This window comes from Eulemur rufifrons, chromosome 2 (assembly GCF_041146395.1).
Source record: "Eulemur rufifrons isolate Redbay chromosome 2, OSU_ERuf_1, whole genome shotgun sequence".
Classification (NCBI taxonomy): Eukaryota; Metazoa; Chordata; class Mammalia; order Primates; family Lemuridae; genus Eulemur; species Eulemur rufifrons.
In genome coordinates, this window is record NC_090984.1 from 115,196,140 (window position 1) to 115,209,526 (window position 13,387).

The 13,387-nt window shown below is 35.6% G+C and overlaps 1 protein-coding gene across 1 annotated transcript in view; it reads right to left on the minus strand.

Moving 5' to 3' along the window:
* TRIP11 (thyroid hormone receptor interactor 11) overlaps positions 1-13,387 on the minus strand; it is a 60,040-nt gene that overhangs the window by 7,765 nt on the left and 38,888 nt on the right. Inside the window, 1 exon segment of the mRNA XM_069489241.1 lies at positions 9,790-9,889. Coding sequence (XP_069345342.1) covers positions 9,790-9,889 — 100 coding nt within the window.

Here is a 13,387-nt window from a genome sequence, read left to right on the forward strand (position 1 = left end):
TTTCAGATTAGGCCAGGTCTGTTTTATGTTTCCATTCTGACCTGTATAACACTTCTGTACAATGCCTAAAATTCTGATTTACGATACTAAATGCATATATAAAACATCTAGTTTAACTGTTTGCAATAGCTTGTGGTTTTTCAAAATTGTAAAAATCTAAATTGCAAAATGTCATTCATATAATAGGCCAACTTTACCAAAATAGAGATGGTTGCCATAACCATACTATAAAAGCAAGGTTTGTGTTTGGAAAATCTACTACAAACTTTTCCTTTCCTGTCTTTCCAATAAGGAATTTAAACTTGGACATGAGAGAGAGAGGGGAAGAGAAGAGAAAAGAAGAGAAGGTAAGGGAAAGAACAGGACTATTACTAAAGTCTGAGTCAGTAAAAGGCGTTTTAGATTATTAATGTGCACATGTATACTATGAGCACATGGTGTTATCTGAGCCTTTTCTAGCGCTACATTCTGGATGTGAATAGAATTCTCAACTATTCAGAGGAAGAAAAGCAAATAAATTAATTTCTTGTCACTGTTCTGACTTAACCACCTCACACACAAGCTGAAGTAGAAGCCAGCATTCCTCCCCAGGACTATAAAAAGGTAGCAGAGAAACAGAGGTCAAACTTGCTTATTACCTACCGTACCCTCACCTTCCCTTTCTCTGAGAGTTCCCTTCTCCTACCTATTTTCCTCTAAAATTAATAGTTTTTATACTGATTACATGGCAAAATCATAGTAATTTGGATATACTGGGTTTAATAAAATATATTATCAAAATTAATTTCACCTTTATCTTTTTACTGTTTTAACATGGCTACTAAAAAAATTTAAATTACATGTGGCTCACAGTGTATTTCTATCAGACAGTACTGTCTCAAAACATAACCAGGATATAAACACTATACAACACTTGATTTTTTAAAAAAGACAAAACTACATGATAAATAGACATCTTCAGAGTAAAATTCACAAAGCAGAGTTGATTCCCATAAAAATTATTTTAGTAAAATAAGTTAGAAAATTTTAACTTTGCTCTATGAAAAACTAATGAAGAAATCAGTGTTAAAGTTCAAATCAAAAATATTTTCTTAATGAAAACTAAGATTGGTATAATTTTGATTAAAATCTCTGTATTCAAAAATGTAAAGTCAAAACATCCTTAAGACCAAAATGACAACAGGGTCAAAATTTCTTAAACTCACTATCAGAATATATAGTTGGTCCCTGAGCTAATGTGATACGGAATACAAAGAACTGTTTCAAATTCAAGTAGTAGTTTAAATGTATTCTGACATTTGTGTCTAGGGAAAAAAACTCAGAATCTAGGGGAAGGGGCTAGAAGGATGATATTAACTATGAAAGGTTTGGAAAAGAAAAGAATGTCGAACACCCACTTCAAAAGTCCCTAACAGATGCCTCTTTTTTCTCCAGGCACCCTTGTTCTCCTCCCATCAGAGATTCTGAATTATTTCTCTACAAAAACTGAACTCTAATTCAAACCACAATTTGAAATCAGAACTGTATTTATATGGGCAGGCAAACTATGGTTATTTAGAAATGGGTTTTAAGCCAAATACAATATTCCTGTGAAATAAACTTACATGCCAAAATAATTCTTTGGAAGTTAAAAAAAAATGGGGGGACACTTTGAAGTTAAGCAATAAAGCAATTGAGATTTAGTTTAGTTTGGAGAGTTACTCAAAATGTTTGACACAGTAAAACTGGCCATATCAGAGTCTCTTCTCTGAAACACCTAGAGATGGTGCTATGGTCTTCAACATTTTATTTAAAACCAAAATTGAACATAACTGCAATTAACTGCAACAAATCAGCACATCATAATTTTATAGTTTATTTGTGATTAATAACAGTACACTATAATACTGTCTTCAGAGAACATCTTAAAATTAATTGTACTACATCTTTAAATGAGTCATACTACTTATAAAGTCATTTGCATATTTCATGACTAAGTCAGATTTATTAAACAGGCACCTGACTGGAAAAAAAAAAGTAGATCGAGCACAGAACTTGAGAGTCATAGGATCTGGACATGGATCATGGTCCTATCATCTGGGCCAGATATTGTTGCCTATTTTGTAAAATGAGCATGCTTGTCTCAAAGGATTTTGAGAGAATCAACTGAATGATCAAATGTGACTTTTCTAAAAAGTAAAGCGCTATACAAAGCATTAGTACTCATTTGTCTGATTTCTTAAAATAACTAAAGAGTTCATCTTTCGATCTAGCTGTAATCAATATCATACATATCACTTTGTTTAATGTTAATATTTTGTAATTTTCCCCTCTATTCTGAATATAAGTCATCTCTAAGAACCAACACAAGAGTCAATAGAAGAAAAAAATGTTAGAAAAATGATTTCACACACACACACACACACACACACACATATATATCAGTAAATAAATTAGGTGTAATGTCTTATTTGCATTGGCTACCTTAGAAATAATTTAAATCTGACCCAATATTAAACCTAATAAAGGAAATTTAGCCTCTTCATTTGATTAAATGTAAGCAAAACAAAAGCTAGAAATTACATGGGTTTTTTTATTACAGCCTTTCAACTTATACAAGATCACTTTTAACACCAAATAATATATTTTTAAAAGATATCATATCTATTTACAATCTGAAGTTAAGCTATATTAGCATCTGCTTTGTCTTTTAATTCAATTCTTTTCAACCATATCAGAATTTTAAGGTCTAGGGCAGCAGTCCCCAACCTTTTTGGCACCAGGACTGTTTTCATGGAAGACAATTTTTCCGTGGACCGGGGTGAGGAGAGGGGGGTATATGGTTCTGGGATGATTCAAGCACATTATATTTATTGTGTACTTTATTTCTATTATCATTACATTGTAATATATAATGAAATAACTATACACCTCACCAAAGGTTGGGGACTACTGGTCGGGAGTACATGGTAAATGCTTTCTTGTCCCATAATCATAATTATTAATTGCTGAGTAAAAAGGAACTTATTCAGCTTCTGGCAATAAATTCACAGGGGAAGAGTTTTATTAATACAGTATAATCTCATTAATTTGAATTCCATTAGATCATAATCTGTGATTAAAATGAAACAGGTTGAGGTCTAATGGATTTATTTGTATAGTTAATTGGAGTTACCAGGTACACTTGAAAGAGATTTTATATACATATTTTTAAACACATTAACTGCTGTGTGAGTTGTATATAACTCACGCTAGTTTCGAGCCTGGGACCTCATGAAGCGTTATGTAACTCACCCATCTCTTCACCTTGGGAGCTGCACGAACTTTTTTCAAGTTGCATATAACTCACACACAGAAAACAATAAAAAACTGTTCATTAAATTAGAAAGGATCATTTTGTTTTCAAAGTTTTTATTCTATTTTTGTAATAAAACACCATGGCCCCAAGGAAAAAAAATATTTTTTTTTTCTAGTGTGGCAGTCAACGTGTTAATGTAACCAAATCAAATTTATTTTCCCTCTCTGTTCTCCTCCCTCAATCCTTTATTATGAATTCAGATAATCTGTACTAATTTTTTCATATAGCAACAGAAAAAATTTTAAATGAGTGAATAAGTTATATATTTAATTTTTTTCCCCCTCTTACGAACAACACAGAATATCTATTTGATTTTAACAGGTTTACACAGACCAGGCATATCCCAAAAGAAAGGAATGCATTTTGTCAGTGACAAGTAAAACAGCTGTAGGAAGGTTTCCATGTACTGAATATCTTCATCACTACAGAAATTATACTAATGACACAAGGCTTTCTAAGCTGCAGCCTGAACCTTAATTCATTTCTGAAAGTCCCTATCTACTTCAATCAGCATGGACTATATCCAGCCCAAAGAAGGATTCTGTTCAGTCCACATGGGGTTTTTACAAAAACTTAAATTACGTGTCCCATCAAAAAATTGGGATATTTCACTAAAAAAAAAAATCCAGATTTCCAGTGTCTCTTTGAAAGATCTGAAGATTTGGCAACACTGGACCCACATTCCTGTGTGGCAACAGCTGGGTGGAGCAAAGAATCTGCCACCTCCATAAGAAATACTCTTCAATTGACTACAGTCTCTACCTAGTGTCATTTGCTCTTTTATATTATCATTTTGACTCCAGTTTACAATTTGTGCTTGTGATCCATACTTGGAGTTTTATTTCTCCATATAACAACCCACTTCCACCTCTACCTTCTCAGTACTCCATATCAACACACCACATCAACACACCACATCAACACACCACCCTTGGTCATTACTAGTCAACCGTATCTTCAGCCGGTTTCCGATTGTGCCAGTTTCACAGTAATTCTTCCCTGTGTCTAAGAATGTTTTTCCCCAACTCCTTGCCTTCTTAGCTGTACCTACTCATCATTCAAGCAAGGTCAAGTATACCCTTCACCATGTTTTCTATCCTTCCATGCCACCATCACCAAGTAGAAGGGATAGCTCTTTCCTCTCAAAACAATTTGTTGCATGTATTTGATTATATGTTGTCTTCCCTTCCTGCCTGACTATAAACCTTCTGAAGGTAAGACCTTTGTTTCCTTGTCTTCATATCTCCAATGCCTATTGTAGTTCTTGGTACACAGCAAATAAACAATGACTATTTGAGAAATAAATGAAATAGTGATTTTCTCTGGGAAGGGAGAATATCTGGAATGAATAGAACACAGGACAAAAAGAACAAATGATTTATGTTCTGAATTATGTACTCATCCATATAAAAAGAAACAAGGAAAGTACACATTAACTGAAAACAGTCTCATCACTACATAATTTACTAGATATTTAGAGGAATTATCTCTCAAAAACTGCAATGTCTAAAACAGTTGAGTTTAGGTATTAATATTAGGGAGACACACTTTAAAAAATATAACCATTAAGTTGAAAGGGGCTTAATTATTTACCTAATTGATATACACTTTTTTCTTAACTCATTATTTTGGCATTGTCTAGTATATCCAGATGTTTATATCATCACAAATAATTTTTTAACCATTTATGGCAATTCAGAAAACTGCATCTGGTACTTCTTATATGTTTCCTCTAAAATCACCACTTCTGCCAAAAACATCTATAAAGAAATCCCTCAAAAGGTTTGGGTAACAAAGCGTCTGGGAATGTATTTGGCCTGTGTTCAACAGGACATTATATGTTTTCTTATATAAATCATGTCCTGGAATACGGAATGTCTTTATTTAAAATAAAAACTCTACCATCCAGCACCATAAAGGTAGTTCCATGGAAAACATTTTAAGTTTCTTTTATATTTATAGTCTTAAAACATGTTTTTATGCTTCATATCACAGATTTTACTGGGACTCATTTTACACATTCTTCTAGATTTCCTTTTAAAAAATACTGTAAGGAAATTTTCCATTCTGAACTCATAGAAAACTTTTTTAAAAGCAGCCACTAAATATTGTTTTTGAAAAAAAAAAAATTAGTTATGGGGCCCTGTAAGATACAGGCATAAACCGGCAGATAGACTAAAAGATTTTCCTGATGCTGAAACTAAATTTGTATTGCTTACGAAAACTTACTTTTCTTTGAATATCATAAAATTTACCACCCTTCTGAATCATGGTTATCAAAACAAGAACTCTCATGTGCTTTTTGTTTTTTTCCAATTCACCCAATCATTTTCATTTAAGGAAGAATTTATCTCAAGTATCATCATAGAAAACAAGAAGTGAAAGAAGGAAAATGTCAAATTTGGCCATAAATATAGCAAGATAACACATGTTGTAATGGTTCAGCTATAGTCTAGGTTTACACAGGTGTGTATTTTCTCATCAATCACAATTCCAGAGAAATTATGAACTCTGATCAACTCAGAATAGTTAATGAAAAATAATGTCCTATCTGCTTCATAGACCAGTGTAGTGAGTTTGGATATAGGATGGCATGTGAAATAAGTCTTTGGAACTATATTGAAAAAGAACACTTTTGGGTAAAATGTTGAAAGAATAATTTCTATTAAACTATAGTAACTATAGGATCTCACGGTTTCTTTTCATTGCTACTTTCCCAGAGAGGAGGAGGGAGGGGGAGAAAGAGGGAGGGGGAGAAGGAAAAAGAGAGGGGGAGGAAGGAAGAGATTTAAACAGTTCCCTACTACTGGTTTAAGGCTCTACTTCAAGTTCCTTTCCTCCATGGAATGCTGCCTGACCCTTAATGGGATTCTGGAAGAACTAAATATGCACCGTCTTATGATCACTGTTGTGCACCACTGTCTTAAATTACTAACCTATGGTGTATCAGTGCTATATGTCATTTCCTTAGCTAAGCTCCTTGAAAAAGGGATCGTATCTAGCACCTCACACGGTACCTAACAGGAAGCCAAGCAGTTGGTTCTCATTAAGTATTTAAGGCCTCATAGGCATCTATCTTCATACTTTTCGTATGAGGCCTGTAAATACCCTTAATTCATAACTATAGATGCATGTGTGTACTCTAAGAAATGACTAGAATTATCAACAATTTACTCTTTCAATATTGGTGCTATATACAAGAGCTCTCTTTTCATGTCCAGACTGAATCATCTCATCTCTAACATCAATGGCATAGTCAACCATTTTTTTTAATTATTATTTCAGCATATTGTGGGGGTACAAAAGTTTAGGTTACGTACATTGCCCTTGCCCTCCCCCACCCCCCATAGTCAACCATTTTGAATAAAATACTTTCTAAAGTGAGTTTCCTAATACTGTTTAGATGCTGAAACTGTATATCAACTAATCATTAGTCTACGGACGCTTAGAAATAAAACAGTATTTTGCCTCTACAATTCAAGTCTCTATGTACTTTCTTACAACAAAAGCCAATTTGTCTTTTTCAAAATTGTTTCTCCTGGCAAATATTTTTGCTGTCTGGCCAAGTTTTGTGTTAAAAATAAAGTACAGTATTACAACATCAATCAACATTTAAAGTACTTAATGATCTATGAGAAAAAGTATACAGCGATTCTTTTGAAACAAGCCAATCAAAGTGTTATTTATATTATCAAGAGTGCAGCTTTGAGAAAATAAAATCACATTAGTGTTTAAAGATATAAAAGTGATATTAAGCACTTAGGTAATTAAGAAAACAGATTGTTAAGAAGAGCTGTAAATGGCAAGAATGACTTAAAGACATAACAGAATCAACTGTCTCTTTACTCCCCTTCCTGTCTGTGTAACACTGGCCTATTGCCTGCCCTTCCAAATACCAGTTGTCTAAGCATAACCAAACAGAGTTCTTTCTGTAGCTAATACTGCCTCACAAAATGAGGCCAAAGTTCCTATATATTCGTGATGAACATTAATTATAATTTTTTACATGACTAGGAACCTAGGTCACCTAAGCCTTATCAGATATAACCAAGAAAATCTGAAAATATTCTACTACTGGGGCTTTAAATGGGTACCTGAACAAGTACTAAATACAGATTGAGTATCCTTATCTGAAATGCTTGGAAACAGAGTGTTCTGGATTTCAAATTTTTTCAGATTTTGGAATATATGCATCACAGTACTTACTGGTTGAGCACCCCTAATCCAAAAATCCAAAATCTAAAATGCTCCAGTAAGCATTTCCTTTGAGTGTCATGTTAGCACTCAAAAAGTTTCAGACTTTGAAACATTTTAGATTTCGGCTTTTTGGATTAGGGATGCTCAACCTGTACTGCAAGCACTTGGTAAGTTACAAAATTCTTATCTTAAGATCCGATCCAACTACCGGAAATGACTCAGAGATAGATGCCTAAAAGGGAATGTGGGCTTAGATGTTATAGTAGCATGACATATAGCACTGAATTGTCACAAACCAATGAGTCAGTCCACAACACTGCCTTTTCACCTCCATCAGTCTACAGCTAACGCTGTAGGTATCCAGTGTGTCTCCTTTGGGTCGCCCGTATGTCTTCCAGATAATGCTGCAGTGGCACTGGCCTTCAATCTAACTAGATTGTTTTCCCAATAAATACTGCCTCTTGGTAAACGCAATCATTTCAACATTTACAGTACAATACAGAGGATAATACCTTATCTTCAAGGGAGATGGAGATATATATATAGAGAGAGAGAGAGGGAGGGAGAGAGAGAACAAAACACAAGTCAGACTACAAATAACCATCTTCTTGGTGATAGGAATACAGTAACATGGAAAGATCATGAGCTTTTGTAATGGGTAAAAAGATCAAAGTTCAAATCTCAGTTTCTTTCACCTATAAAATGAAACTAATACCACCTATTTTAGAGTTTATGAAAAGTTAATGAAGAGAGGACTAAATAATACAGTATATATTATATCAAATGTCCACCATAGACACTCAACGTATAATTGTTTCCTTGCTGCCCATTTCCAGACCCTCTACTGGAGTTAGAGTTCCTGCTGGCCAAGTCTAACAAGGTAGAGAACTTGTAGTTGGGCAGTAATTTGCCTCAGAATCAAGTTATTTTGAAGACAACTACTTCACATCTATCTTATTGTTTTTTGTGTTCCTAAAAATCTTCCATCTCCTGCCTCCTGCTGGATTTAGGCCAATTTACTCTTTGTCTTGTCCTTTGGGATTCACATTTCAGTGGTTCTTGCCTGCTTGCCTCCTTTTTGTCCAAGTCACTGTCTCTATTTAAAGTATCTCTGCTGCTATCATCTCTTTCTATTTTGGCCTATCTCTAATTTCTACTTAACATTAGGTGTTACATATATATATATTTTTTTGAGACAGAGCCTCGCTCTATTGCCTGGGCTGAGTGCAGTGGCATCAGCCTAGCTCATAGCAACCTCAGATTCCTGGGCTCAAGTGATCCTCCTGCCTCAGCCTCCTGAGTAGCTGGGACTACAGACGTGTGCCACCATGCTGGGCTAATTTTTTCTATTTTTAGTTGCCTGGCTAATTTTTTATATTTTTTAGTAGAGATGGGTTCTCAAGCTCCTGACCTCAAGCGCTTCTCCCGCCTCGGCACTCCCAGAGTGCTAGGATTACAGGTGTGAGCCACCACGCCCAGCCTGTATTTCTTCATTCTTTCATTACTTGCCTTGTTACTGCTCTGCCTAACCTAGACTTCTAAAGTTGATGCTTTTCTAGGCTCTATTATCATCTTTCCAAACACCTTGAATTATTACTAAATGCAGCCCTAGAATAGCTTCAACTTCCTCCTTGCCCCTAAATGAGAGATTAAATGCGGACATGCCACCTTTATCAGCTATTAGATTTAACAAAGCACTATGAACCACCTGAATATCTGAGGCCCAACTGATAATCCTAAATATAGGACTCACTTTAGGGAACTGACAGAGCGTATGAGATACCTTACAAACATCAAAAAATACATGATGAGTGTCTGTGTATAAAACACCATCAATAATCATAAAAATCTAGTTATACCCAGACATTCGTTCTATAAAAAGTTACTCTTTTATTTGAGAATACTGCCCTAAAAGATCAGATGGCTTTAGGTAGGATGAAAATGAATTGATCAGGAAGAAGTCATAACCATAAAAAGCCAGATCAGTCAAATCAATCCCCTTGATGGTCAACAGGGTGACAGCCAACGCAACAGCATTGCCTTAACATCCAGGAAAACTAACTGGACAGCCAGGGCCAACTGAATGACTCTGGTTTCACTAGGTTCATACTTAAATTGAAGCAAATCACTCTCGGGTGATAGAAGTCTCACACCAATGAAGTTGGTCTCACACAACTGTGCCAATTTGTGGCAGATTACATTTGATTCAGCACTAGTATTATAGAGGGGGAAAAAGAAAAGACAAAAAAACCTACTTTGTTTTTTAAGTTCTTCAATTTGTTCTTCCTTTAGATCTAACTGTTCTGTAAGTCGTGATGCTGAATCTAGTGCAGCATTTGCTTCGTCCAAACGTTCCTAAAGGAGGAGAATTCATTAAAAAGCAGTATGCAAAAATGGTTTCACAAACTATACGGCTAAGAGGCATCTTAGAGTCAACCTTTTACAATTCAGCTGACAAAGCTGCACCTCTGTGACCGGAGGCAAGTTCATGAGACTAATAAGCATCAAAGATAGAACCCGTACTCTTTCACAATACAACATTGCCTCTTTTAGAGGAACTAAATAAAAAGAGCAGATGCTACTAAAAGCAGTGACACAAGTAAAAACAAAAGTGACAACAAAAAGAAACAAAACTACAAAAACCAGATGTGGAAAGCCAAGAAATATAGCAACAAATGTTCTTACTCTTTTTAATTTATAAGTCTAAAAGATATAAAGTGATGTTTCATTATGTCTTTACTACTTTAAATTTTATTTCCCCGACTACTGCTAGTGAATCTGAGCATTTTTTTTCATGTTTACAGGACAATTGGATCTGCTCTTGTATGAAACCTCTTTGCATACATTGTCCACATTTTTACTGAGCTGTCTTTCTCCTGTCAATTTATAAAAGCACCTTGTATAGTAGATGAAAACTTTGTCACCTGTGTTATACAAATATTATTTACCAGAGCTGCCATTTGTCTACCAACTCTATAATATCTTTTGTCAGGTAAACATTTTTAAATTGCATATAGTCAAACATGTTCTACTTCGCTTTTACGGCTTCTTGAGTTTTAGTCTTGGTTAGGATCCTCCTTGCTCCTAGACTGTATATGTAGTCTTCCAGATTTTATTGCAAGATATTTTGTTTTTTATATTTAAATCTCTAATACAGTGTTTCTCAATAGGAGTGCTTCTGACATTTATGGCCCACTAAATGCCAGAAGAGCCATCCAGTTACTGTGATGACCAAAAATATCCCCAGATATTCAGTACCACTCCCAGTTGAGAATCTTTGCTTTTCATACAAGTGAAATTTATTTTTGCATATGGTGTAAGTTGAAGTTCAATTTTATTTTCTTCCTTATGAACAGCCAGTTGTGCCAACATCATTTATAAAATAATCTACCCTTTTTCTCATTAAATTAAAATTAGTTTAGTTTCAAATTCTCAAATATATCCTGAGCTCTATTTCTGGATTCTCCTTCTGTTTCACTAATCTAGTCAATATTGCACTGATTTATGGCTCTACTTTGATACCTAGTAAGCAAGTCCTTCCTCACTGTTGTTCTTTCTCATAATTTCCTTGGCTATTCTTGAGTATTTACTCATGTAAATTTCAGGTCAAGTTCTGTCATCTTCAATCAGTGTGATAGCTTTTTTGATATGTTATCATGGATTGGCTACAGTCCCCAGTTATTCAATCAAACATAATTGAGATGTTGCTGTGAAGGTATTTGGCAAATGTAATCACAGTCCTTAATCAGTTGAATTGAAGGAAGACACATTATCCTAGGTAATCCATGTGGGCCTGATTGAACTAGTGGAAAAGTCCCTAAAAGCAGGACTGAGGCATCCCCCAAAAAGGAGGAAATTCCTTCTGTGGACAACAGCTTCCACCTGAGCCTGTGGAATTCCATTCTGCTTGTGATCTTCCTTTCCTGACTGGCTATGCACAATAGCTTTGGCCCATGCCTGTGAGTTCCAGCCTGCCTTTGATGTGGTCTTCCCATCCTGACTAACAACACTAAAAATTTCAGACTTGCTTAGCCAGGGCCCACAATCACATAGCCAATTACTTGTAATACATCACATATGTGTATTTCCATATACGTATCATAATTAATATATATAAATTTGGCACGCACACACATACCCCCTACTCGTTGTGCTTCTAGGGGTTTGAACACTAATATACAGAAAGGGATTAAAACAAAAAATTTTAAATAAAAAATTTATTAATCAAAATTCACAAAACTAAATTTAGTGTAAAGAAAACTTAAATAAACTATTTTTTTTCTTATTTGTGTAAATTTATGGGGTGCATGAGAAATTTTTTACAGGTACATAATGCAGAGTGATCGAGTCAGGGTATTTAGGGTATCCATCACCTGAGTACATTTTTTTAAGTATAGTCACCCTACTCTGCTATCAAACATTGAATTGATCCCTTCTATCTTACTGTATGTTTGTATCCTTTGACACTGAGGTCCCCAGTCCCCGGGCCATAGACTGGCCGGTCAGTGGTGTGTTAGGGACGGGGCCGCAGAGCTCTGCAGCACCCCCTGCCTCACTCATCCCCCGACTCCCCAACAACCCCCCCCAACATGGAAAAATTGTCTTCCATGAAACTTAGGAATGGTGCGGGCACAGCAGGAGGTGAGCTGTGAGCGAGTGAGCACATTTACAGCAGCCCCCCCATCTCTCGCATCCCAGTCTGAGCTCTCCCCACTGCACACCCCATGGAAAAACTGTCTTCCATGAAACTGGCCCCTGGTACCAAAAAGACTGGGGACCACTGCTTTAATACACTTCTCTTCATCCTCCCCCTAAATAAACTTTCTTTTTTTTTTTTTTTTTTTTGAGACAGAGTCTCACTCTGTTGCCCAGGCTAGAGTGAGTGCCGTGGCATCAGCCTAGCTCACAGCAACCTCAAACTCCTGAGCTCAAGCGATCCTCCTGTCTCAGCCTCCCGAGTAGCTGGGACTACAGGCATGCACCACCATGCCCGGCTAATTTTTTCTATATATATTTTTAGCTGTCCATATAATTTCTTTCTATTTTTAGTAGAGATGGGGTCTCGCTCTTGCTCAGGCTGGTCTCGAACTCCTGAGCTCAAACGATCCACCCACCTCGGCCTCCCAGAGTGCTAGGATTACAGGCGTGAGCCACCGCGCCCGGCCTAAATAAACTTTCAAATTGTTTTTTTACCTCATAGCATTTCTAATTATGAAATTATTAAAGCTTAAAACTTCACTAAGACTTTTTCAAAAATCAGCATTTAGATTTTGTTATTCTTTCTACCATTTGTTTGGTTTTTATTTCATTAATTTCAGCTTTTATCTTTACTAATTCCTTCTTAGTTTCTTCTAACTTATTTTGTTCTTTTTCTAAATGTACGTTACATTTTAAATTTTAAAAAATAAAACTAGTTTTAAAAGAAGATTTGGATTTCCATTCTAGCAGTTTGACAGACTGTGTACATTGGCCCGACTGGAAACAACTAAAAGTATTAGATAAAATATATATTTTATGCAGTAAAATCTCTGCCATGGGGGGGAAAATATATATGTATCTTTTAAATGTATCAATGAGCTGACAAAAGAGTAAGCATAAATGATCAATGAACGTATTAAAAGATGCTTGACCTCATTAGTAATCAGGGAAATGCAAATTAAAACAAGAAGATAACCCTTCTACTTTGGTTTGAAGGTGTCCCACACAGTTCATGGGTTGGAAACCTGATCCCCAATGTGGCAGTATTGGGAGGTGGGGCCTTTATTGGGAGGTGTTTGGGCCATGGGGGCATTGTCTTCATGAATAGATTGACGCACTTATCGTGACAGTGGGTTCCTTATAAAAGGACAAGTT